The sequence below is a fragment of the Pelodiscus sinensis genome, chromosome 19 (assembly GCF_049634645.1).
Source record: "Pelodiscus sinensis isolate JC-2024 chromosome 19, ASM4963464v1, whole genome shotgun sequence".
NCBI classification, from domain to species: domain Eukaryota; kingdom Metazoa; phylum Chordata; order Testudines; family Trionychidae; genus Pelodiscus; species Pelodiscus sinensis.
This window is the reverse complement of record NC_134729.1, coordinates 12,193,214-12,218,418: the sequence shown is the minus strand read 5'-3', so window position 1 is coordinate 12,218,418 and position 25,205 is coordinate 12,193,214. Positions and strand designations below refer to the sequence as shown.

The window sequence follows — 25,205 nt, the reverse complement described above, 5'->3', positions numbered from 1 at the left end:
AGTAGCCCACAAGGCCTGCCCTGATGGCTCTGCTCAGTGTGTTGTGATCTCTGCTGCCCTGCAAGCATGTGCCCCTCCCTTTTCAAAGCTCCAGGACGTGTCTGACAGCTGAGGGAGCTGCTCCGTTTGGAGAACAAACCAAAAACATCTGAATGCTTCTGTCTTGCTGGTGCAGGGGGAGGCTGTGCTGCTTTGACAGTCCTCAGCACGGAGAGCGCCCAGGGAATCCCTAGAGGCGCAGGGATCAGCTTTGCCCTCCCACTACACTGCACTGTGGGATGCTTACCCACAATGCTTTGCTCTCTCTGTCCATAGTGGAGCCAGCCATGTGGCCATGAAATGTCGACAATGGGAAGCAGAAAAACCAGTTTGACCGTTTTCCACTTTTAGCGATTTTTGCCAATCGACAGCACGTTTGTTGCCTTCCCCGTGTAGACGGAGCCCGATTCTGCAATGCAGACACTGTCTAATCACGGGAGGCCGGGTGACACCAAAGCCTACGGAACTTATTAGCAAACCAGTATTTTGGACGTGTTATCGTAACACTTCTATTCTTATACCAGCCCTAAAATACTTTGGGCTGCAATAGGATGGTACTGCATCAATGCCCAATTCATGCCCCACAGGGTTGTGGAGCCAGCTGCCATGCAATCCCAGTGCGCCCCCTCCCCCCAATCTATGGTCCCTCTCATTTCCCCATCCATGTGCGGAATAAATTTTGTTTGATGCAGTGAGGCATGTGCAGATGGGCACCACCAATGGAAACACCTGCTGCCAGCTGTGGGCGCTGTGCTAATCAGCTGGGCATCATTGGAATGGCCCAGCTAACAGGGAACCCCGATCCCCATAAGCTGCCCGGGCTAGTCTTTTACACTGAAACAGTTCGGAGTTCAGCAGGCAAACGCAGGTGAAGAAACTGATCCAAGGGGAGGTGTTCTCACTTGGCGTTGACTACACAGGAGTACCGCCGTCAGCTGGGCCAAGCTGCAAGCATGGACCAAGCCGGCTCCAGCCACCTTAGTGGGTTGGGCAGGATTCCCTGCTGCGAAAGCCAGGAGGGGTGTGTCTACACAGCAAAGTTATTTCGGCATAACAATGCGAGTGTCTACACAGCAATAGCGTTACTCCGAAATAAATCAAGATAGCACGTCTACATTAGGGGATCCTGCCTCAGACTTCTTTTGAGGCTTCCCTGCAGTGCAGACGTGCTATTTCGAAATAAGCTGTCTCAGAATAATTCTTCCGGAAACAGCTTATTCCGAAATAACTGTGCAGTGCAGACGTAGCCGAGGAACCACATGAATCAATTGCACCTTCTGAATAGGAAAGACCCGAATAATCCCAGGTGGGAATTGAACCGGTAGGGTTGGGATGGGAGGCTCAGAAGCCTGCCTGCTCCCTAAAGCTACCAAAAGACAGGAGCTATGTCTACACTGCAGAGTTGTGGTGCAAAAACTCGCGGCGCGTCCACACCTCAAGCACGTTTTTGCACAAGAAAATGGGCAGTGAATCAACAGAGCAAATTGCGGGATAGGTATTCCTCTTTCTGCACGGAATAACTCCTTTTGGCACAAGAGTTATCGCACAAAAAGGTGTGTGTGGACGGGAAACGGGGTTTTTTTTGCGCAAAGACAGCCTATTGGAAGACACACATTCTGTGAATGGCAATCAGAGCTTTCTTGCGAGAGCGCGCCCATGCCGTCCGGACGCTCTCTTGCACCAAAGCGCATCGCTTTTCTGGTGCACTTTTGCAGTGTGGATGCGCTCTTGCACAAGAAGCCTGCAGTGTAGACATAGCCAGGCAGGGCAGCTGCATTGGCGTCTCGCATAAGCCTGGCTGGGGGAGTCCAGCTAGCGCGGCCCCCTCTGTAACAACCGGCTGGCGGTCCTGCCGGAGTCAGTTCTGTACGGTAGCTCAACGCTTCCTCTTTCACACCCATGGGCACTTCCTCCCCAGCCTCCAGAGCCCTGTTATCTCAACAGGATCGGTGGTGCTGGGAAGCTAATTATCCACTTTCTCATCAGCAGGTCTCTCCGCCTTCCCCACCGTGGCAGGAGCTCTGGAGCTTCGGGCTGGGCCTGACTCATCCCCTGGGCCGTCCTGGGTGGGCGCTGAGCAGCGTGAATGGGACTGGAATTCCCCATACAGAGGTGAGAAAGCTGTGGATTTTTCACCGAGGTCAAAACAAAACAAAACAAAAACCCCAAGGGTCTTCTTCAAACTCTCAGTGAGGACCCTGTGATCTTGTGTCGCGTCTTGATGGTTGCCAGGAATTGAAGGGAAGCTTCCCGGAAGCTACGAGCAGTTTGAGAAAACCCGCTGCGCCAGCCTCCCTCCCCCTACAGCAGGAACGCTGCCCCCTTCCTACAGCACACGCCCTGAGGAACCCCCAAAGTCGTCTCGCTAGAAGGCAGCAACATGAAACCACTGGACGTGTGTGACGGCGCGTCGGGGACCCCCCCCGATCCTGCACCCCCGTAGCAGCAAGATGGGACTCCGCCAGCCAGTAGAACAGAGATGGCGTATTGCGTCTCCAGGATACAGCACAGCACTGACATGATGTGGTTACAGGAGTCAGGGCCAGGCAGCCTCAGACCCCTTGGGGTAGGGGTCCACCGCCCCCCCTCAACCCCCAGTACTTAGCTTAGTCTCCTCTCCATGTTTTTCCAGACAAGACTGCCCAGCTCCCAGGCCCTGCCCCCCAGCCAGGTGGCCGTTCCGCCTCCCTCCCTTTGTCTCTCCCTCAGGGAAGAGCCTTGTTCTCTGCTCAGGCTGGGACTAGGTGCCTGGGCCAATGCACACGTGGGTGAGTCCGTGGGAACCACACAGCATAGCGTAGGGGAACCCCGGGTTACAGAGCAGACAGCCCCCCCACTACGTCCCAATGTATCCGAAGCGCTTCGGCGCCGGAGCCACACGCCAGAGGGAGATGGAGCAGATCCTGCGGACTCCCAAGGAGCCCCGGGAAACCCCTTCCAAGCAGAGAGTGACAGTGTGGCGTTTGAACACCGTTTTCATGACACCACGTGGTAGCGAAACCGCTTGCAAGAGGAGGCTGCAGAGCCGGGCCTCATCACCACGGCGTAACCTCAAGCCGGTAGCAAGATGACTCCACACACCTGGCCGTTCTTCTGCGGGCTGGATGTGTTGATTCAGTCCTTCCATCGCCCGGGCCTCGGGGAAGAAGGCTATCCCAGCCTGCACTGCAGCAGGCGGGAAAAGAGCCGCTGTACCGTATGGGAAAGCAGCCCGAATTTCCCATGCATCAGAGACAAAGGCAGTGAACCCCCCCGCCACCAAAGCCACTGAGGTTTCTCAGCGCTCATCCGTGACACTCGTTTATCCCCTGACGTGACGGAAGGTTTTGTTTCACTGTGCTTTGCCACACTGACCAGATACACCCCCCGCGCCTTTTCTCCCCCCTCGCCAGAGCTAGTTTGATGCCCTTCCTGCCCCCGCCCGACAGAGAGCTGCAGATGAACGGCTCTGCATCCACCTGCGGCTTGGCCAAGAACACGACGCACGAGTCGAGCAGGAAGCTTATCTGAGCAGCACCGAGTTGCAGGAGGGGAACTTAGGCCGAAATGAGGAACCCCTGAGCCAAAACCTCCGCTCTGCTGCGCTACAGCCGGCTGCTCTCACCTCACCGCCCCAACACCCGCTGGGCAGCGACCGTGGAAGGCATGGGAGTTTTGCCCCACTCTGGAACACCGTGTGCAGGCGACTCCATTAACGGGAGGTAAGGCTGGAAGCCAGGAGGGGGGGATTCTTCTCTTCCCCATGGGGGTGTGAGCCACCAAAAATTCAGCCCCACAGATCATACCCCAGGGAGCATCCCCCAGAACAGCACAACCAGTAGCTGACACCGTGCAAGAGCTGGCACGTTAATCCACCTGTATGTCCCCCTACTGCTACTTAGGCCTGAATTTTCAACCCGGGGTACACATGGGGGAGCACTTCCATCTGCGTTTAGGCTCTGAAAACATGCGGCCTAATGGGCAGAGGTGTGGCACCTCTGTGAACCACATCCACTTGCTGTGCCGGTCCCAGGTTCGCATCCGCCTGCAGGCAGTGGCTGAGTTTCGATTCCTGCTCCAACTTTGAAAATCAGCTCCTGTATTTCCATAGCTTCCAGGGGGATGTCAAAGCATACATTCAGGGACCCTCGGTTGAAAATGTTGGTCTCCGGGCCAGATTTTAGAAGGGTGATTTCGGCATCTAAAGATAAAAAGCATCCAATGGGGTTTTCGGAAGGGCCGAAACAGATGAGGTGCAGGCCTGGGCATGTCCGAAAATCTCATTAAGAGACTAAATCACCTTTCAACCCCGGCCTGGAGTGGGTTCCGCTTCTGCGAGAAAGTTCTCCAATTTACCCAAGAGAGGCCAGTGTTACCTGGGGCCTTGTTAATATATTTCTTTAGGAAATATTAATAAACGCCCTGATTCAGCAGCGTATATACTTATTCATATACTTAAGTCCATCCTATTCAGTTGAGGATGTGTGTCACTTTAAGCACATGCTTAAGTCCCATCTGGACATGTTGAAGACAAAGACACGCTGCCGCAGTATGAATAATCAATACTATTAGGTGCTTTGCTAATCAAGGTCCAGGACAGGAGGGGTTTTAGCTAGGCAGAAAGCTTCCTGAATCTCCAACTCTCCAGCCTGCTTGGATTCTCTGTCCATGTCACATAGTTTAGAAAGGAACCAAGGTATAAACTGTGTAACAGTCACAGAATCATAGAACTGGAAGGAAAATCAAGAGGTTTCCAGGGCAGGGGCTGGACTCAATCTCTCGAGGTCCCTTCCAGTTTTAGGATCCTATGATCAGTCCCCTGCAATCAAGGCAGGACTAAGTATGATCTAGATCATCCCTTCCAGGTGTTTGTCCAACCTGCTCTTATAAATCTCCAATGATGGAGATTCCACCACCTCGCTAGGCAATTCATGGCAGTGCTTAACCGCTTTTTCCAATTTGTCCACATCTGTCCTGAAATGTGGTGCCTAGAACTGGACACAATACTCCTGTCGAGGCTGAATCAACATGGAGGGGAGTTGAAGACTTCTCATGTCTTGCTCACAACACTCTTGCTAATATACATGGGTTCCCAAACTGGGGGGCATGAAGAAATTCCAGGGGGGGCGCAAGGTATCCCAGCCCTCCCTCCGCCATTAAGTTTTGCTGCCCTGGTCAGTTCTTTTCTTTTCTCTTTATTTTTTTTTTGCGCAACAAGTTTTGCCACTATTTTTGGGGGGGAGGGAGGGCGTGAGGGTTTTTCAAAAATCAAAAAGGGAGGCATGATCCCGAAAAGTTTGGGAACCACTGTGCTAAGACATCCGAGAATGAAGTTTGCTGCTTTTTCTTTTTTTGCAATAGTATTTAGCTTTTACTATACTGTTCCGACACTAGGTGGAACCATATGTAATATATTTTATTTAAGATCACAGAATTTCCTAGCAGTAACTAAAGGCTTTTATAGTGAACACATCTGGGCTATATCTAGACTGGCATGATTTTCCGCAAATGCTTTTAACAGAAAAGTTTTCCATTAAAAGCATTTGCGGAAAAGCACGTCTAGATTGGCACGGACACTTTTCTGCAAAAAAGCCCCGATCACCATTTTCGCGCAAAAGGACTTTTGCCCGAACGGGAGCAGTACAGTATTTCCGCAAGAAGCACTGATTTCAGACAGTAGGAAGTCAGTGTGCTTGCGGAAATTCAAGCGGCTAGTGTAGACAGCTGGCAAGTTTTTCCTCAAAAGCAGCTGCTTTTGCAGAAAAACTTGCCAGTCTAGACACAGCCTTGGTGTATCTCTCTGGGGAAGAAGCTCTCTAATCAGTCCATAGCTGGTACAGCAACCTATCTTGCCACCTACTGTGTACAAGCGCCATATGACATGGTGTCAGAAGTAAAATTAGCCTACCAGATGCCACAAGAGAGCAGAAACTGGAGGAAAACAGCAATGAAGGTTGTAAACAGAAGGAACGAAGCACCAAAATATGCAGGATCTTCAGTGCCCAGCGAATTTTGCTTTTTACAGACCTTCAGAATTACAAGATTACACATTACTACAAAGCTCAATGAAGAAAATGAAGATATCCTGATATCATCTTTCATTTATGCTATGAGGAAGCCACCAGACTGTATCTTTACATCTTTTACCTTTACTGAGGACTGTCACAAAATGACTATGAAAGCATTTTGGCGATGTTTGATGCACAATTTTTACCTCAAAGAAATGTGGTTTGTGAAAGAGCATGTTTTCACTAGAGAACTGAGGAATCAAGACAGCATGCTGAAGCTTTTAGACGTGCTTGGGCATGCATGGGCTGAAAACTGCTTTTGGATACGGCAAAACCTGAAAAGATCAAAGACCGGCTAGTGATCGGGTTAACAGAAAAGAACCTCTCACAGCATCTACCGTTAAAAGACAGACCGTTCTACTCTCAGCTATGCAATGCTTCTTGAGTCTCCCTCTTCAAATCCCTCCTCAGAATTCTCCTGGGCTGTGGTAGCCTCCGAAAACTTGACAACAGTTCAGCTGCCGGTGTGCAGAGACCCTTGCCTGTCATACTGACCCGTACGTATGTCTTTGTTCCTCCAGTCTGTCTGTATCTTCCTCTTGTCTTGTTCTTTGCACATGTTGGGGGCAGGGACAGCCTTTTTGCTCCGTGACTGTACAGCACCTGGCGCACTGGGGTCCTGGTCTCTGACAAGTTATCATCAGCATCTTCTTTTCGCAGCCTCTAGGTTGGGTAGGGCCAAGCGACAATAATACAAAGAATCTACTATGTGCTTGCGAGTGCTTGTGTGTCTCTGTCTCTGCCCGTGTGTCCCTCTGTCTATTTGTTCAAGAACTCTGCACCGGCAAGAGCCACGACCACCAACTGTGGGAGGCAAATAACTTAAAGCAAGCTCAGGGTTTGGTTGTGTCAGGACAACGGGATGTGCCTGAAATGAGATCGCTTCTCAGGGACCATGTCGCCCGTTGTGGGGGGCTCACGGAGGGGTTCCTCCCCCTCCGGATCAGTGGGCGGCCCCTCCCCCCACATCCGCAGCGCCCCTGTGAGTTCCAGGCCCCAGACCAACAGTCTGTTCGGGTCCCGAGCCTTAACTCAGGTTGGAGCAGCAAGCAAACAGAAAGTTCCTCAGAGCAGGTAGCTGGTAATTAAGCAATCTCTGGCCCGGCCTTAAGACGAGGCAGGGGGTAGGCAACGAAGTAGTCTCTGGCCGGGCCTTGGTGCAGGGCGGGGCAGCAGTCAAAGCTCCCAGACCTTTACAGGTAAGTACTGGCAAGGGGCAGGAGGGGGGAGGTCAGGCAACTCTCCCGAGGTGAGATTGAGGGGGAGCATGCCTCCCCCTAGGTGGATGGTAGGGGGGGCACGGGCCAGTCCTCAGTCTCTGGTATGGTCGGGGGGCCGGGCCAGTCCTCAGTCTCTGGTACGGTCAGGGGGCCGGGCCAGTCCTCAGTCTCTGGTACGGTCGGGGGGCCGGGCCAGTCCTCAGTCTCTGGTACAGTCGGGGGGCTGGGCCAGTCCTCAGTCTCTGGTACGGTCGGGGGGCCGGGCCAGTCCTCAGTCTCTGGTACGGTCGGGGGGCACGGGCCAGTCCTCAGCCTCTGGTACAGTCGGGGGGCACGGGCCAGTCCTCAGCCTCTGGTACAGTCGGGGGGCTGGGCCAGTCCTCAGTCTCTGGTACGGTCGGGGGGCCGGGCCAGTCCTCAGCCTCTGGTACGGTCGGGGGGCACGGGCCAGTCCTCAGTCTCTGGTACGGTCGGGGGGCACGGGCCAGTCCTCAGCCTCTGGTACAGTCGGGGGGCTGGGCCAGTCCTCAGTCTCTGGTACGGTCGGGGGGCCGGGCCAGTCCTCAGCCTCTGGTACGGTCGGGGGGCCGGGCCAGTCCTCAGTCTCTGGTACGGTCGGGGGGCACGGGCCAGTCCTCAGCCTCTGGTACGGTCGGGGGGCTGGGCCAGTCCTCAGTCTCTGGTACGGTCGGGGGGCCGGGCCAGTCCTCAGTCTCTGGTACGGTCGGGGGGCCAGGCCAGTCCTCAGCCTCTGGTACGGTCGGGGGGCACGGGCCAGTCCTCAGTCTCTGGTACGGTCGGGGGGCACGGGCCAGTCCTCAGTCTCTGGTACGGTCGGGGGGCTGGGCCAGTCCTCAGTCTCTGGTACGGTCGGGGGGCCGGGCCAGTCCTCAGCCTCTGGTACGGTCGGGGGGCCGGGCCAGTCCTCAGTCTCTGGTACGGTCAGGGGGCACGGGCCAGTCCTCAGCCTCTGGTACGGTCGGGGGGCTGGGCCAGTCCTCAGCCTCTGGTACGGTCGGGGGGCCGGGCCAGTCCTCAGTCTCTGGTACGGTCGGGGGGCCGGGCCAGTCCTCAGTCTCTGGTACGGTCGGGGGGCCGGGCCAGTCCTCAGTCTCTGGTACGGTCGGGGGGCCGGGCCAGTCCTCAGCCTCTGGTATGGTCGGGGGGCCGGGCCAGTCCTCAGTCTCTGGTACGGTCGGGGGGCACGGGCCAGTCCTCAGCCTCTGGTACGGTCGGGGGGCACGGGCCAGTCCTCAGTCTCTGGTACGGTCGGGGGGCTGGGCCAGTCCTCAGCCTCTGGTACGGTCGGGGGGCACGGGCCAGTCCTCAGTCTCTGGTACGGTCAGGGGGCCGGGCCAGTCCTCAGCCTCTGGTACGGTCGGGGGGCCGGGCCAGTCCTCAGCCTCTGGTACGGTCGGGGGGCCGGGCCAGTCCTCAGTCTCTGGTACGGTCGGGGGGCCGGGCCAGTCCTCAGCCTCTGGTATGGTCGGGGGGCCGGGCCAGTCCTCAGTCTCTGGTACGGTCGGGGGGCCGGGCCAGTCCTCAGCCTCTGGTATGGTCGGGGGGCCAGGCCAGTCCTCAGCCTCTGGTATGGTCGGGGGGCCGGGCCAGTCCTCAGCCTCCGGCAGGCGCACCAGGCCAGCGTCCGTCTCCACTGCTAGCTGGCCCCCCAGGCAGGCCTTTTCTAGCCCCGGTCCTGCCGCCTGCCTCCCTGTCAGGTGAGGGGGTGGGGCCAGGCTCGCCCACAAGGGCTCACAGTGGGGTTCCTCCCCCTCCGGGTCAGTAGGCAGCCATTCCACCCCACTACAGTCCCAGGGTATGTCTACACTACCCCGCTAGTTCGAACTAGCGGGGTAATGTATGCATACCGCACTTGCTAATGAAGCCCGGGATTTGAATTTCCCGGGCTTCATTAGCATAAGCGGGGAGCCGCCATTTTTAAATCCCCGCTGCTTCGAACCCCGTGTAGCGCGGCTACACGGGGCTCGAACTAGGTAGTTCGGACTAGGGTCCTATTCCGAACTACCGGTACTCCTCGTGAAACGAGGTGTACCGGTAGTTCGGAATAGGCACCCTAGTCCGAACTACCTAGTTCGAGCCCCGTGTAGCCGCGCTACACGGGGTTCGAAGCAGCGGGGATTTAAAAATGGCGGCTCCCCGCTTATGCTAATGAAGCCCGGGAAATTCAAATCCCGGGCTTCATTAGCAAGTGCGGTATGCATACATTACCCCGCTAGTTCGAACTAGCGGGGTAGTGTAGACATACCCCCATTCGGAAAAGTGACAGACTCCCTAGGCGGGTGAAAGGATCTAGGGTGCGCCACCTCCCCCATGTTGGGCACTGCCCAGTCCAGATGCTCCCACCCCTCAGGCACCTTTTTGGGAAGGGCTGGGGGTGGGGGGGGACTGAAACTTCCCCCCCCGCCGATTCGTACGGGGACATCGCCGGCTGTTTCCCTTCGTCAGGGAGCCGGGGAAAGTGCCCAGTTCCCTGCATCCCTCACTCTGGCTGGGGGGCGCCGGGGGCAGACAAACCTGGACCTGCCTGGAGGGGAGCCTGGACGGCCCTCCCCTGACCAGACCACTGTCTGCAGTGCTAGGCCTCGTCCCGGCCTTGTCCAAAGGGTGGATCTCGAACACGCCACCCCAGGTCTGACTCGAGCCTGGGCGCACACGTACGTACGCACGCAGGCCAGCCCAGAAAGGGTGGGGGAACCTCAGGAGTGCAGCCCAATCATGCAGAACTTGTCCAGGACGGCGAGACCAGGCCAAAAAGAGCAGAAACAACCTGGTACGAGGACACCCCATTTTTGATGAGCGAAAAATTCCAGAGACAGCCAGAAAAACTACGAATGACATGCTTTTGTCGTATTTTGGCGTTGCAAAGTGTATCCTAGCTATTGGCATCATCGGTATTTTACGCAAAATGCAGTTGATTGGTAGCTATGACTGGAACGACCAAGTCTCGCTTTGCTATAAATAGAGGGGTAGAAAATCTAATCAGTAGGAGGGACCGGGTAAAGTGTCCTCACGACCTTCCTCACTGCAACAAGAGGGTGAACCAGTCCCTACTGCCTGATGCATTGCGGACGCCCCTGCGCGTGCCTCCTGTCTGACAATCGTAAGGGTAACAGGTGTGTGTGTGTGTGTGTGTGTGTGTGTGTGTGTGTGTGTGTGTGATTCAAAGGAATAAGTACATGTTTATTCATATTCTTATAACTGAGTAGCTTGTGTATTGTCCTAGGTAAAGGTGTTGTTACACTGTCTGCCCTGTATTGAAATCGATCTGTGTAACTCTGCACTGCTTTCCTTTACTATTCTGTGCACAATAAAGTTAACAAGAGTTCAGCTGAGGTGTTTTGACGGTCTCCTCTCGTATCTAAAAACCGAAGCACACGACACTGCCCCGGCCGGGGGATGTGCACCCCTCCCCCGGCTGTGCCCGCAGGAGCTGCAGCAGCCATGGAGAAGCGCGTCTCACCTGGCCCCAAGCTGCTGTGGTGGGGGAGGGATGGGGTTGTCCTCGCTCCCCGGGCAGCCTGCAGGCTGAACTCCCCCCCCCCCCCCGAGCCCCACCCCAGAGCCACGATGACAATGAAGAAAAACAGAAAATAAGTGAATTAAGGACCCGAGCAACACTGGGTTCATCTTCCAGTAATAACATAAGATCTGCAAGTACCTGGCATGTCCTCCCCTTGAAAGATTCATACATTACCCGCAGGGGCGCCCCTACCAATGCACAAAATACCCAGCTGCCAGGGCACCGTGAAATGTGGGGCAGCTGCATGCAGTCTCCCCATCCTTCAGCCCTCCACCCCACCGTGGGCTGCACCCAGCAGGACCATTCCTATGGTGGGTGCGGTGCCCGGGACCCTTCCACCCCCCGCCTGCCCACACTCCACCCCTTCCCTGAGCGACATGCTCAGGGGTTAGTGGGGCCCTGGGGCTGGCAGCAGGGGTGGGGAAGCAGAGCAACCCAACTGCGGGTGAATGTGGGGGTGGTTTCACTCCTTCCCCAAGGCCCCTGCCCCAAGCAACACAGCTGAGAGCCGGGGAAGCAGAGCCTCCCCCTTCCACTGGAGGTGAGCACGACCTGCTCCTGCCCCCCCGAGCTCTGTGCATGCCCCCCGCAGCGTCTGCCCCACAGCCTCCCCACAAAGGAGCCACCTCGTGGGGGGCTGCGTAGGGCACCACAGCTTGTAAGGACGTCCCTGATTCATCGAACCGATGCCCCATGGTACCACACGCCCGGTACCGTAGCATTCGACTAGGCGATATCGGTAAAAACCCACACAACAGTACCTGGGAGAAGTCAGGCACTTTATATCTCCAGGAAAGGCTGGTACGGGGGCAGGAGAGGGCGCACAAGCTGGGTGGGCTCAGACCATGCCCTCTGGCTGAGGGCGCTGAGCCTGCGTTTAAGTGAGGCAGCCGTCCATGGTCAAGGCTTGGGAGAAAAAATCCAAATCCTGGCACTGGCTCTGGAATTTCTTCTCCTGACAGTCTTCTTCGCTGGGCCACTCCTCCAGCCAGGTGTCCTTGCTAACGAGGTAGGAGACGCTGGAAGGGAGAGGGAGATGCTGGGTGCCTGGGATGGTGGGATATACCAACCTGCCTGCCTCCTGCAGGCGCCCACACCCATGCAGGGGGGAGACTGGGCCTCAGCCAGCGCTCGCTGAGTCTGTCACCAGTGGGGCCGACGGGGATGGGGCGTTGCGCTATGGCCGTAGTGGCTCCTGCCTTCACTTCCAGAGGTCCTGGGTCAGCCCACCCCAGATCCTGAGGCAGCCGGAGCCTGAGGACCACGCCTGATCTCGTCTAACTGCGTCCACTTTTCCCCTTGTTAAGAAGAAGGGGAGTCAAGCCAGAAACTACATTCCCAGCATGCAACACTCTGCATTCAGCTACCCCTATCTGGAGGGAAGCCTCCCCTTGTTAAAGAGGAACAGAGCCGTCCCAGCCATAGGATGGATCGGGGCAGCCACCCCAGGCTTTAGGGGCCCCCTCAGCAGCCACCGCGGAGAAGCAAGACACAGCGAGTTAGGAGAAGGCGGCCGGGCAGAGCAGGGTGCTGGGTTGCTCCAGCTCCCGCCGCCTGTGTGGTTCCCGGAATCCCCTCGGGGGAGGTTGTAAGAGGGGGTGGAGCTTGGGAAGGGGTGGAGTCAGGGGAGGGACAGGGCCTGCGCTGGGGATTGTCCCATGCCCTGTGCTCCCCTCGGGATGGCCATGAGGGGAAGGTGTCATTTTGGGACTCCCTGGTTATGGACTGGGAGGGCCCTGGCTGCCCTGGGGCTACTGAACTCAAGGAGGAAGTTCAGCTGAAGTTACTGGACAATGTAGACCAAGGGCAGCCGTTTCAGATCACACCTCCTCTCCCCTGGTCACCTGCTATCATCTGGGAGTGTGTTTGGCTACTATCCCACCAGGTCAGAGCCCAACCAGTCCCCCCAGGAACCTCACCCAGCCTCGCAAGAGGCGGGGCAAATTCACAGCACACAGACAATAAGGAAAAGAAAGACTCAATAAATTAGTATTTCACCCCCATTCAGTGCTGCTCCACCCTTGACGGCTTGGAGACACCACCAGCACTTTTGCCTGGATTTGCCCTCATGAAATGCAAGGGTGGCCGCTCACATGAGGCAAGGCGGACCTGCAGCGGCAGCCTCCGTCCCTACCCTGCAGGAGCCTGGAGGGCTGGTTACTTACTTAGTTTTCAAGGCCCACAGGTCATTTCTGTGTCCCCAGATCAAGTAGTCCTTGTTCAGCTCCAGCTTCAGAGAGTCCCTGCATTTCACGTGGCTGATGAATGGGCGAACGGTTCTGAGGGGATTTTCATCTGTCCCTGAGGAGGAGGAGAAAGATGGACCTTGAGCTATTCCAGGTGGGGGAGCTGGCGGGGTGGGGGAGGGTTGTTTCTCAAGGTCCAGAAGGGGGCGCTCTTACCTGTTTTAATGACTTGCAAAATGTCCATCATGTAATTGTCATAATTGTTGGATTGTCCAGTTCCAACCAGCTTGGTTTTATACACTGAGGGGAGAGAAAATGACACCGGTGAAAGCCTGTCGCAGTTTGCGGTAGGGAAATGGGAGTGGGGCCAGTGCATGGAGCAGTGGAGAGAATCAAACAAGCCAGGTAGAAGGCCGCTGGATCCCTTCAATTTGTGCTAAGATTCCCCCTGGGGCTTGGAGTAGGAGTTTCGCGTCATTCTTTTGATCTGGCGCTGACCACGGGGACAACCATGGTAGCCAGGCAGTTTCATCAAGGGACAATGTGGCGTCAGAACCTACGAATGGGCACGGAGAATCAGACCGATAGCAGGGCATCTCCAGGATTGGCCTGGAGTCTCCAGGAATTAAAGATTCATTTTAATTAAAGAAGATGTCATGTGATTGGATCTCCAGAGATACGTCCAACCAAAACTGAAAGAGCCCTCTCCACCAGGGGCCAGTGCCAGGTGCCCCAGAGGGAATGAAGAGAACAAGCAATCGCCAGATGATCCATCCTCAGTCGCCCATTCCAAGCTTCTGGCAATCAGAGGGTGGGGACACCATCCCGGCCCATCGTGGCTAGTAGCCATTGATGGACCTGTCCTGTGAGCTTATCTAGTTCTTTTTGAGCCCTGGTATACTCTTGGGCTTCATAACATCCTCTGGCAAGGAGTTCCACAGGTTGACTGTGCACTGGGTGAAAAAATACTTCCTTTTGTTTGTTTTAAACCTGCAGCCTGTTAATTTCATTGGGCCACCCCTAGTTTTTGTGTGATGTGAACAAGTAAATAGCTTTTCCTTGTTTCACTTTCTCCATAGCTGTCATGATTTTATGGACCTGTGTCCTATCGCCCCTTCATCGGCTCTTTTCCGAGCCGAAAAGTCCCAGGCTTATTAATCTCTCCTCGTATGGCAGGCGGGCTAGATTCCTAATCATTTTTGTTTCCCTTTTCTGAACTTTTTCCAATGCCAGCGTATCTTTTTTGAGAGGCGGCGACCCACGTCTCCACGCAGCAGTCAAGAGGTGGGTTTGCAGAGAGACATTGTGATGTTTCCTGTCTTTTTGAATCGAGCAATTTCTTAATATTCTCAAAGTCCTGGTGGCTCTTTTGGCTGCGGCTGCATGTGGAGGGGATGTTTTCAGAGACCCCTCCACAGTGACTCCAAGCTCTCGCTCTTGAGGCGGAACAGCTCATTCAGACCCCATCATTTTATATGTAGAGTTGGGAATACGGTTTCCAATGCGTTTTTCTTTGGATTGTGCCTAAACTGGGGTTCACAGAATACTGCTATTGACCAGAGGATCGGCGTTTCAGGGGAAGGCAAACCTTGCCCAAGGGGAAATCTGCAAAGCTAGAAGGACTGAGACCTGGAAGAGGGGGTGGAATTGGATCCCTCCTCTGCTCCTCTTCTCTCCCGCTCCAAGGCATTAGCAGAGCCCAAGAATAGGGGCAAGGACAGCCCCCTGGCCCACCACCCTAAGGAAAAGCGTGGAACCCATCACGTTAGCATCAGCCATTTGCCACGCGGAATAACTCAATGCAAGAGCTTCAGAGGGGAAGCCGAGTGAGTCAGTAACGGGAAAACCTTCTCCAGATGAATGGCGCATTAAAGGTCCAGTTCCAAAATAAATAGGGATGGGGGGGGGGGGGGGGGGGAGAAGGAAGGGAAAAGGGGGCAAAAGTAAATTAGAGTCATATGGACCCACGGGAAAGAGACCCTTGAAGAATTCCACAGGGATTTCAACAACTTCCACCCCACCATCAGCCTCAGCCGAGATCAGTCATAGAATCCTAGAACACTAGAACTGAAAGGAATCTCGAGACGTCGTCAAGTCCAGTCCCCTGCCCTCCCGGCACGACCCAGTACTGTCTAGATCATCCCTGATAGGGGTGTGTCCAACCTGCTCTTAAATATCTCCAGGGATGGAGATTCTACAACCTCCTTAGGCAACTTTTTCCAGTATTTAACCACCCTGACAGTTAGGAAGTTTTTCCTAATGTCCAACCTAAACCTCCCTTGCTGCAGTTCAAGCCCGTTGCTTCTTGGTTTATCCTCAGAGGCTAAGGAGAACATTTTTTCTCCCTCCTCTTTATGACACCCTTTTAGATACCCTGAAAACCATTATCATGTCTCCTCTCAGTCTTCTCCTTTCCAAACTAAACAAGCCCAGTTCTTTCAGTCTTCCCTCACTGGTCATGTTCTCTAGACCTTTCATCATACTTGTTGCTCTTCTCTGGACCTTCTCCAATTTCTCCACATCTTTCTTGAAATGCGGGGCCCAGAACTGGATACAATAATCCAACTGAGGCCTAACCAGTGCAGACTAGAGCGGAAGAATGACTTCTCATGTTTTGCTCAGAACACATGAGAGAGACACTTCCTTGAAACTACAATACAAATGCATGACGGACACATTTCCACCACCTTATACTGGAAACCTACTATCCGCTACACTTACATTCCTGCCTCTAGCTTCCATTCAAGACACGTTTCTCAATCTATTGTTCATAGCCATGCCCTAATCATGTAACATAAACTTTCATTGATTCCCCTCCCTTTCCCTTTTTTCTCGGGGTGTGTCTAGATTACAGGGTTTTGTCGACAAAACTATACCTGCGTCAACACTACTGCCGAGTTCTGTCAACATAATGTTGACAGAACGCAGCAGTTTTGGTAAACCTCATTCTACGAGGAATAATGTCTTTTGTCAACAGAGTTCTGTGGACAGAAGGCGTTTTGCATCTGCACTACACTCTCATGTCGACAAAGTGGCTTGCTTCGTTGACAGAACTGGGTGTCGTCTAGATGTTCTTTGTCAACAACTTTGTTGATAGTATCTGTCAAGAAAGCCTCTGTCGACAAAAGCCTGTAGTCTAGACGTACCCTCTCTCTCCCATCCCCTATTTATTTTGGAACTAGACAGTTAATGCGCCATTCATCTGAAGAAGTGGGTTGTGCCCACGAAAGCTCCTGATCCCATCTAAGGTGCTGCTAGACTATTCCTTGTTCTTTAAGTTTTCCTATGCAAGAGGTTGGATTGACTTCTGAGCCCCTATGGGTTTGGCTCTGGAGTGGGTTCGAAATCAGAGGAGGTCCATTTTCCAGATCTTGTTGGTCAAGCAGGTGAGATCTCATAAGAACTGCTGATTTTTTTTTGAGATTTCTGCCACTTTGCGGGGAGACCCCAAAATCAAACGCATCTTTTTACTGGTAAATCCCACTCCGGCCCTGAGGTTCTCCCTCAGATCCAGAGCGTCCCTCCTCACACACGGAAGACTCCCAACAGTGGTCTTACCATAATCGACAGTGGATTCGCATGCCATCTCAATCCGTTTGTGCAGGGTGAGAGACTCACTCGTCTTGTGCTGGAGGAAGCAGTTTTCTGGGGGAGGGGAAGGAAGGAGAGAGAGTCACACTGAATCGGTGGCACCGAACTAGTTCGTGAATTTGTGTCCAATTCACCAAATGGTTTGCTTTGGATCTCCCCCACCCTCAAAAATTCGGCACTATCTAAACATTAAAAGCACTCTAGGGGGATGCCTATACTAGGAAATTATTTCAAAATAACTAAAATCAAAATCAGTCATGCTGTAAGGGCATAACAAGTGGGGTTCCGCAGGGGTCTGTTTCGGGACTGGTTCTATTGAATATCTTCATCAATGATTTAGATCAGTGTTTCTTAAACTTTTTAGGACCGAGGAACACCAAACAATAATTTTTTTTTATGAGGAACACCGAGGATTTTTTTGTTAAGAAAAACAAAGAAAACAAAAACAAAAAAAGGTTGGGGGGCGGGGGGAAGGGTCAGGGGGAAGTTATTGGGAAAAAAAAGTCACCTGCCCCTTTAAGGGTGGCCATTTTGAATTCTGTTGTTCTCCGCGGCACAGCTCTGACTGCCTCATGGCACACTGGTGTGCCGAGGAACACAGTTTAAGAAACACTGATTTAGATATTGGCACAGAGAGGGCACTCATTAAGTTTGCAGATGATAGCAAGCTGGGAGGGGTTGCAAGTGCTTTGGAGGACAGGGTCATAATTCAAAATAATGTGGACAAACTAGAGAAATGGTCTGAGGTAAACAGGATGAAATTTAATAAGGAGAAATGCAAAGTGCTCCACTTAGGAAGGAACAATCAGTTTCACACACACAGAAGGGGAAGTGACTGTTTAGGAAGGAGTACTGCAGAAAGGGATTGAGGGTTCATAGTGGAGCATAGTGAGTCAACAGTGTGAGACTGTTGCAAAAAAAAAAGCAAACATGATTCGGGGCCGCATGAGCTGGAGCGTTGTGAGCAAGACACGAGAAGTCATTCTTCCGCTCTACTCTGCGCTGATTAGGACTCAATTGGAGTCTTGTGTCCAGTTCTGGGCCCCACATTTCAAGAAAGATGTGGAGAAATTGGAGACAGTTCAGAGAAGAGCAGCAAAAATGACGAAAGGTCTCGAAAACATGGCCTACGGGGGAAGACTGAAAGAACGGAGTTTGTTTAGTTCGGAAAGAGAAGACTGAGAGGGGACATGGTAGCAGTTTTCAAGTATCTGAAAGGATGCTGAAAGGAAGAGGGAGAAAAATTGTTCTCCAGGCCTCTGAGGATAGGACAAGAAGCAATGGGCTTAAATTGCAGCAAGGGAGCTTTAGGCTGGACATTAGGAAAAGCTTCCTGACTGTCAAGGTGGTTAAACACTGGAATAAATTGGCTAGGGAGGTTGTAGAATCTCCATCTCTGGAGATATTTAAGAGCAGGTTGGACAGACACCTGTCAGGTGGTGCTTGGTGCTGCCATGAAGGCAGGGGACTGGATTCGATGACCTCTCGAGATCCCTTCCAGCTCTAGGGTTCTATGATTCTGTGATATTGACATCATACCTCCAGAAATAAAAAAATGGAAATAGCGTGCACTACTGGGAAGCCTTGAAATTAGTGTGAGTCAGACTCCCTCAATGTGGACGTGCTATCTTGACTTAGAGCCCCAGGAAGCACTGGGGAGTAATTAGTTCAATGACTCTGGGGAGCAGTCATTTCAAAATACTGGCACCGGAGCATCCACACTATTTTGGAATAAGCGTTATTCCCCAAGGAAAGCTGGAGTGCAGATTTCCAAACTACCGGCCCGTTTTTTCAAAATAACAGCCTTGGTAGTGCAGACGCTCCACTTAGACATTCAGAATCAGAGGGGATATTTTGAAATAACTCCCGAGTGTAGACCAGAGCTAGGAGAGCCAGAGCTTGTTAGTAAATGGTCCAAAATCCTGAACCCGAGCCTACTCGGGTGAAAGCGTAACGCCGACAGGCAGAACTGAACCTGGGACCTCTGGAACTTAGAGCATGAGCCTCTGCAGCTGGAGCTAAAAGCCAGGGGGCTCTCAGCTAAGGCGGTAGAGCGCACACATGCTGTAAGTGGTCTGAGGACCACTCCATGGGCCGGTGACCCACAGCCAGCAGGGGTGTGGGTGACATAAGCAGTTGCTGGACTCTCCTCACCTTCTGCACACCGGCAAATATCCCCGTGGCAGATCCTATTGAGCAAGCCGCTCTCCTGAGGCAGGCGGTAGAAGGTGATGCATCGGTCATCTAAGGAGAGAGCAGAGGAGGAGAGTTTAAGGACGCAAGGCACCCCTGGGATCTCACCTGACCCCCTGCATCAGAAGCTGTAGAATTTCACCTGCCATCCCCCATCCATCCCATGGCTTGTGACTGTGAGGAAGCCTCCTGGAGATAGGAAGCAGGGTGCTGGAATTGGTGGGGTATGAGGTGGACAGCTGGCGGGATGTGCAAGGGAGGAGGGGTGGAAAAGAGGGAGTGGGGCGCTGGGTCTTTCGGGGAAGAGGCGGCACAGGGAGAAGGGGTGGCATGTAGGCAGGGGCTCTGAGGAGGAGGTGGTCGAGGGCGGGGCCTGGGATGAAGAGGCGGGGCCAGGGTGGGGCTTGGCAATGCGAGGGCGGGGCCTCGAAGGAATGGGCTGTGCAAGGGTGGGGGTTCAAGATGGGGTGGTGCAAGGACAGGGCCTTGGTGGAATGGGTGGGGAAGAGGTGGTGTGAGGGCAGGGCCTGGGATGAAGAGGCGGGGCCAAGGCAGGGCTTGGCAATGCAAGGGTGGGGCCTCGAGGGAACGGGCAGATGGGGGACTTGTGGACTAGGGGTGGCACGGGGACAGGACTTCGGTGGCAGGGAGGGGTGGCCCCAGTTTGGCGCCGGTGGCCAGCCCATCTCCAGGAAGCTTTTTCTGCTCCTGATGGGAAGCGACCCCTTCACATAGACTGGAGCTCTCGGGGGCAGCCCTGGAGCCCGGACCCAAGCCAGCCTCCCACTGAGGTCGCTGTCACAGCACTGATGGAGCAAAGTCTCAGTCACGACTAAGATCTAGAACCAAGCGGAGCGGTGAGAGAGATTCTAATGCCTTGAGTCTGTCGGGGACACTGAGGCACAGCTGGGCCCCAGAAGAGGCCAACGGGCCTGGCCAGTCAGTCTAGAAACTACCCTGAACCGAACCCTCATCTCTTCATTTAATTGATTCAGAGACTTTCAGGCCAGACGAGTCGCTGACCGATCTCTTCCACCGTGCCGTCAGCCGGGATGCTCTGAGCACCTTTCCCAGGCCTGAAGACGAGCTCGGAGCGACTCGAACGTGCGTCTCTCTCTCTCTCCAGCAGCAGTTGGCTCAATAACAGACTTGGCCTCTCCCAGTTTGTCTTTTTGATTTCAGGAGGACATGAAGCAGCTATCCCCTTGTAGCCAAGAAGGCTAATGGCATATTGGGGATGCATCAGGAGGAGCATTGCCAGCAGATCTAGAGAAATGATTAGTCCCCTTTATTTGGCACTGGTGAGACCACACCCAGAGTTTTGTGTCAAACTCTGGGCCATCCATAACAGATGTGGACGCATTGGAGAGGGTCCAGCAGAGGGCGACCACAATGATGAGGGGCTGGAGCACATGACCTATGAGGAGAGGCTGAGGGGTTTGGGTTTGTTTAGTCTGCAGCAGAGAAGAGTGAGGGGGGATTTGAGAGCAGCCTTCAACTCCCTGAAGGGGGGTTCCAAAGAGGATGGAGCGAGGCTGTTCTCAGTGGGGGCACATGGCAGAACAAGGAGCAATGGTCTCAAGTTGCAGTGCGGGAAGTCGAGATTGAATATTAGGAAAAACTGTGGCCTGTCCTCATTAGAAGTCCAAGATAGGTTCCGAAAAACTCGGACTTATAGTGAAACAACTTAAAGCGGGGAATTTTTCCCCAGTGCCTGACTTTGATTTTAATACATTGGGGGTTTTTTTTTTGCGCAACTTAAGGGTGGGGAATGGGAGGGCTTATAATGTATCAGTTCCTACAAGCATCAACAACTTTAGTGCGTAACGGGTGTATCCCAGGACGACTTATAGCTGGGACGCCCTGTATTTCCATAGTAGGGTGAAGCGCTGGGATGGGTTCCCTAGGGAGGTGGGAGAATCTCCATCCCTAGAGGTTTTTAAGCCCCACCTTGACAAAGCCCTGGCTGGGATGATTTAGTTGGGGCTGGTTCTGCTTTTAACAGAAGGTCTCTTTCCAACCCTAGAATCATAGAATCCCAGGGCTGGAAAGAGACCTTAGGAGGTCATTGAATCCAGCTCCGTATTAAAAGCAGGACCAACTCTAACTAAACCATCCACCAGGGCTTTGTCAAACCCTGATCTTCTAGATTCTATGATTTCCCATGGTGGCATGTTCCAGTGATTAATTGACCTCAATGTCTGAGCAGCCTAAGCTTTGTGGAAGTTTGGCTCTGGATAGGAATTTCCTGACTCACCTTTCTAAGATTGTCTCCTCTCTCCGGGTACATCTAGACTGTGGGGGTTTTCCAGGATATTGGCGGTATCCCGGAAAAACTCTGCCACGTCCAGGGAATGCGTTTGCTCTTCCACTTTTTGCAGAAGAGGAAACACACTCTTTTGGAAGCCCTGTCTTCCCTGTTCTACGAGGAAGAATGGATCTTTCGAAAGAGGGGGATTTTTTGAAATTTGGCCCAATGTAGACGGGCCAAATTTCAGAAAACCCTCTTCCAAAAAAAAAAAAAAAATCAGAAAAAGGTATGCAAAAGTCAGGGAGCATTTTGCGTACTTTTTTCCAAAAAAAAAGGTGTCGTGTAAACCTTGCCTCAGACAGTAACCAGGGCCATGTACAGCCCAGGAAGACTCAAAACGCACCTTGACTATGTTTATCTGTTCTCCCCTGCTCCCGGCGGGTGGCCAACGCATGCTCTGGAGCATGACGAGTGGGAACTCTTGTCACTTTCGTTCTAGCTACTGTGCCAACTGCTGCTTTTCTTATTCAGGCATTTGATCAATTTCTGCCCTGCCATAAGAAGTTTGGTGCTATGGGAACAGGGGGGAAATTTGCCCAGTGTGTGAGAGGAAGGGACAGATTGGGCATGACCCAGTGATAAGAAAAGATACGGCTCACCTAACGAGTAATATTCATAGACCTTGACAGCTCCTGGCTGAATGAGACCGACTTCAAAAAACTGGTGTACTTTAAACTGTAGGCACTCCTCCTCCAAATGTGACACCTAGGTGGGGAAAGCACAGATGAGCAACGCGTGGGTCTCTGGAAAGGAAGAAATGGAAGAGGAGAGAGAAAGGCTCAAAAGAGAGGAGGCAGAAGGAGACAGAGTAGTAGACTGGAGATCAGTTTCAGCAAGTGGTGTTAGATGGTGAAGCTCCCTTTAAAGACTATAGGAACTCTGCCCAGTTGATCCTCTGGGTGACTGTGCCACCAGTTATTCCACTCCCAGACTTTCTGGATCTTTGGCAACATCAGAGAGTGCAAGATGGGTGAAGCCGGAGTCTGAGTTTAACACAAGATCAGAAACCCCCTGTAGCGTCTTACCTTGTCCAGGTAGATGATGAGGGTGTTTCTGTCCTCAGAAGACTTCCCATTTTCGTACTGGGCAATGTATCTGTCAACCCCTTTGGAAAGCTAAACACGGTGAAGGAAAAGCAAGAGGCATCACAGGAAGGCAGGGAACTAGGGTACGTCTACACTACAAAGGAAGATGGAAGCGACTGCTGTTGAATTAGCGGTTGACGGCTCATTCGAAGTGACAGGGGTGCACTGGTCGATGCCAGTAACCCTGCTTCCACAAGGAGTAGGGGAAGTCGAAGGGAGAACGTTCTCCCTTTGACTTCCTGCAGCAACAGTGCCAAAAGCCAAGTTAAGCTACTTCGACTTCAGCAACGCCATTAACGTCACTGAAGTGGCGTGGCTTACTTTGAATGTGTCCTGAAGTGTAGACATACCCTGAGAATCCAGAAGTGGCACCAGAATGAGTCTGCCCCACTGCTAGAGTGGGATTAGGCAACACAATGTGGACGTGATCATACTGCCCTCTAGTGGCAGTTCTGCCCTACCCTGCTTCAAGCTGAAAGAGTTCTTAGGTCCAGGGCAAGAGGGCAGGGCTGACAGTCCCAAGTACAGTCCAACGTTCCCACTAACCCTTTCCAGCCACATGCGGAATAAATTGTTCTATGTGCACCGAGGCAAGTGTGGATGTGCACCACCAGCAGAAACACGAGACGAGGCGGCATCTGACTCTTGCCTGAGTGGCCACAGAAGCGCCCTGCTTACTGAGAACTCGGGTCCTCACTGAGCAGCAGGATTTCTCGATGCTTGGGGGCTCCGCCTCTAACCTCTTGGTGCAGCTTGCACAGCTCAGAGAGTGAGGAGAGCCGGCTGCACGGGGAGCTGTAAGCTCTGCTTAGCCGGGACCCTTCCTCTACTATTGACTAGCTCGGGTTACCCCGACGTACCCTGTTCAGATCCTCCGTGTCTGGTCTGAAGCCCGTAAGCATGGTGACATCAAGGATTGACATTGTGGCGTTAACTTCACCGAGGTACCTAGCAAGGAAAAGGAAATGCCCTTGCATGAGGACGCACCACTGAGAAACCCATTCTGAAATTGGTGCTCCTCTGCCCCCTGCAGCCTGCTGGGCCTGGATGCTTCCATGTAGTCATAGACCCTCAACAAACCCAGCTGAAACTGTGCCTTGGTTTCCCCACCTGTAAAAACCAGGGTAATGATCCCATTCCCCTTTGTAAAGCACTTTGGGATCTACTCATGATAAGAGCTGGGGGATTGTAATAGTCAATAAGACTGATCATTACTCTGTAGAAACCCATTCCAGGTACCACAACATCCAGAGATTCTGAAGCTTGATTGCGATCAACTGCTCTGACTTCCTGTAGAATACAATCCGTACAGCAGGGGTGGGGAGTCTATGGACAGGGGGCTGGATGCAGCCCTGGCCCCTGAGACTCGGGGCTCCCGCCCCCAGCATTGGGGAGCCCATGTTGGTGAGGGGTGGTATTTTTGCTTCTCACTTGTGTGCAGCCCCCGACTGATTTTTCTGTTGGTCAGCGTCCTCCGACCCAAAAAAGGTTCCCCACCCCCACTGTAGAACATCCCCAAAAGAACTCCAGCTGGGGCAATCGCATATCTCCCAGAACTCTCCCCTGCCCCAAATTTTGATTTAAAAATTCCCCGGGCTGCTGAACCCACCTCCCAACTTGGTCAGTTGCTCCAGAGATTAGTTACCCGGGATGTTAGAAATATTTACAGGTTGAAACTCTCTGAACTGGGATTCCCTGGCCAGCAACATCCATGGTCCAGCATGGCTTTTGCAGGATCAGAGAGTCCCGCTGGAGGACCAGCAGTAAGGATCCCTGCAGGGCTGGTGGAGCAGTGGGCTGCCCAGCGGAGTCAGGAGGCCCAGAGTGGCTGCCTGGTAGGGTTAGGAGCCATGGTAGCTCAGCAGGGCAGGAGTCGAGGCACGTGACTGTCCTACAGGACTTGGAACCCCAGCATGGCACACGTGGCTGCCTAGCAGGACCCAGAGCTCCAGGGTGGTGCGTGTGGCTGCCCGGTGTGATCCGGAGTCCCAGCAGCGATGGCTGCCTAGTGGGGTTGGGAGGGAAGCGGGGCCAGCAGGAAGTGGGGAGCTGGCTGGAAGGCCAGTGGGCCGGGCCAGGGAGAGGGAGGGGGCGATGGCAGGGTTCCAGCAATGACCTTCCCTGGTGTGGCAAAATCCCTCATCTGGGACCAGTCAAATTCCGAGGGCGCAGGACCAGGGAAGTCCAACCTGCACCTTATTTGCTGTCAGAATTCGTCTCGCTTCGACTTCAGCATTCTCACCTGACGCAGATTTTGATGTAAACTGAACGCAGGGCTCCCTCTGGCTTCCGAGCTAAAAATGTTGCAGAAGAAGAAAAATATTGGTGGGGGGTAAGTTTGTTTGGTAAAAGACACCAAAATGCAGCAACTCGGCACTTTCATCGAAGAGGTCCTAGAATGGGGGTGAAAGAAATCCCAAAGGAACCAACCACTCTCAGGGATCCCAGCACATGCGCTAAAAGGCAGTACTGCCGACTCTCATAGCAAGTCTTACGATTTTTGATGTTTCCTAAAGCCATGGCTCCTGGAAACAAAAGATCACACGAGAATCTCAGCTTTCACAGAGCACAAAAGTCCATTTCTAGACCTTGCGGTTGTGCAGAAGAGCTTTAAAGAACTGAAAGGTTCAGAAACCAGAAGGCAAAGCAGAAGCCAACATGTATTATTAAAAAAAAACAAAACAAAAAAAAACTCATGAAATTAAGCAGGTGTCATTGTTTTGAGGAGATACAACCAATGTTCCATCTGATTTTTTCCATCCAGGTGCAGAATGAATTTTGTTATGTGCACCCAGGCCTGTGCAGATGTGAACCACTCGTAGAAACACTTGCAGCTGGGTGGTATGTGAATCTCTCCTGGGTGGCTGTCCAAGCGCACGGCTTACTGGGAACATTGGACATTGCTAACGGGTTTTGAGTGCTTGTGTTTGGCAATAGTGAAGTAGCCTCTCCCACAGAAACATGGTTTCTTGTTATCAGGAGATACACAGGC

At 53.2% G+C, this 25,205-nt stretch overlaps 1 protein-coding gene across 2 annotated transcripts in view; it reads right to left on the bottom strand.

Annotated features, from left to right (window-relative positions):
* Positions 1–11,608: 11,608 nt before the first annotated feature.
* LOC102456878 (complement C3) overlaps positions 11,609–25,205 on the bottom strand; it is an 89,641-nt gene continuing 76,044 nt past the window's right edge. For both annotated transcript variants that reach the window (XM_075902306.1, XM_075902307.1), the window contains 9 exons: positions 24,456–24,507; positions 23,074–23,161; positions 22,154–22,243; positions 21,728–21,833; positions 18,779–18,868; positions 16,592–16,678; positions 13,250–13,333; positions 13,013–13,148; positions 11,609–11,866 (listed from right to left, as the gene is read on the bottom strand). In XM_075902306.1, the coding sequence (XP_075758421.1) occupies positions 11,725–11,866; positions 13,013–13,148; positions 13,250–13,333; positions 16,592–16,678; positions 18,779–18,868; positions 21,728–21,833; positions 22,154–22,243; positions 23,074–23,161; positions 24,456–24,507 (875 nt within the window). In that variant the 3' untranslated portion in view covers positions 11,609–11,724. The remainder of the gene's footprint in view (positions 11,867–13,012; positions 13,149–13,249; positions 13,334–16,591; positions 16,679–18,778; positions 18,869–21,727; positions 21,834–22,153; positions 22,244–23,073; positions 23,162–24,455; positions 24,508–25,205) is intronic.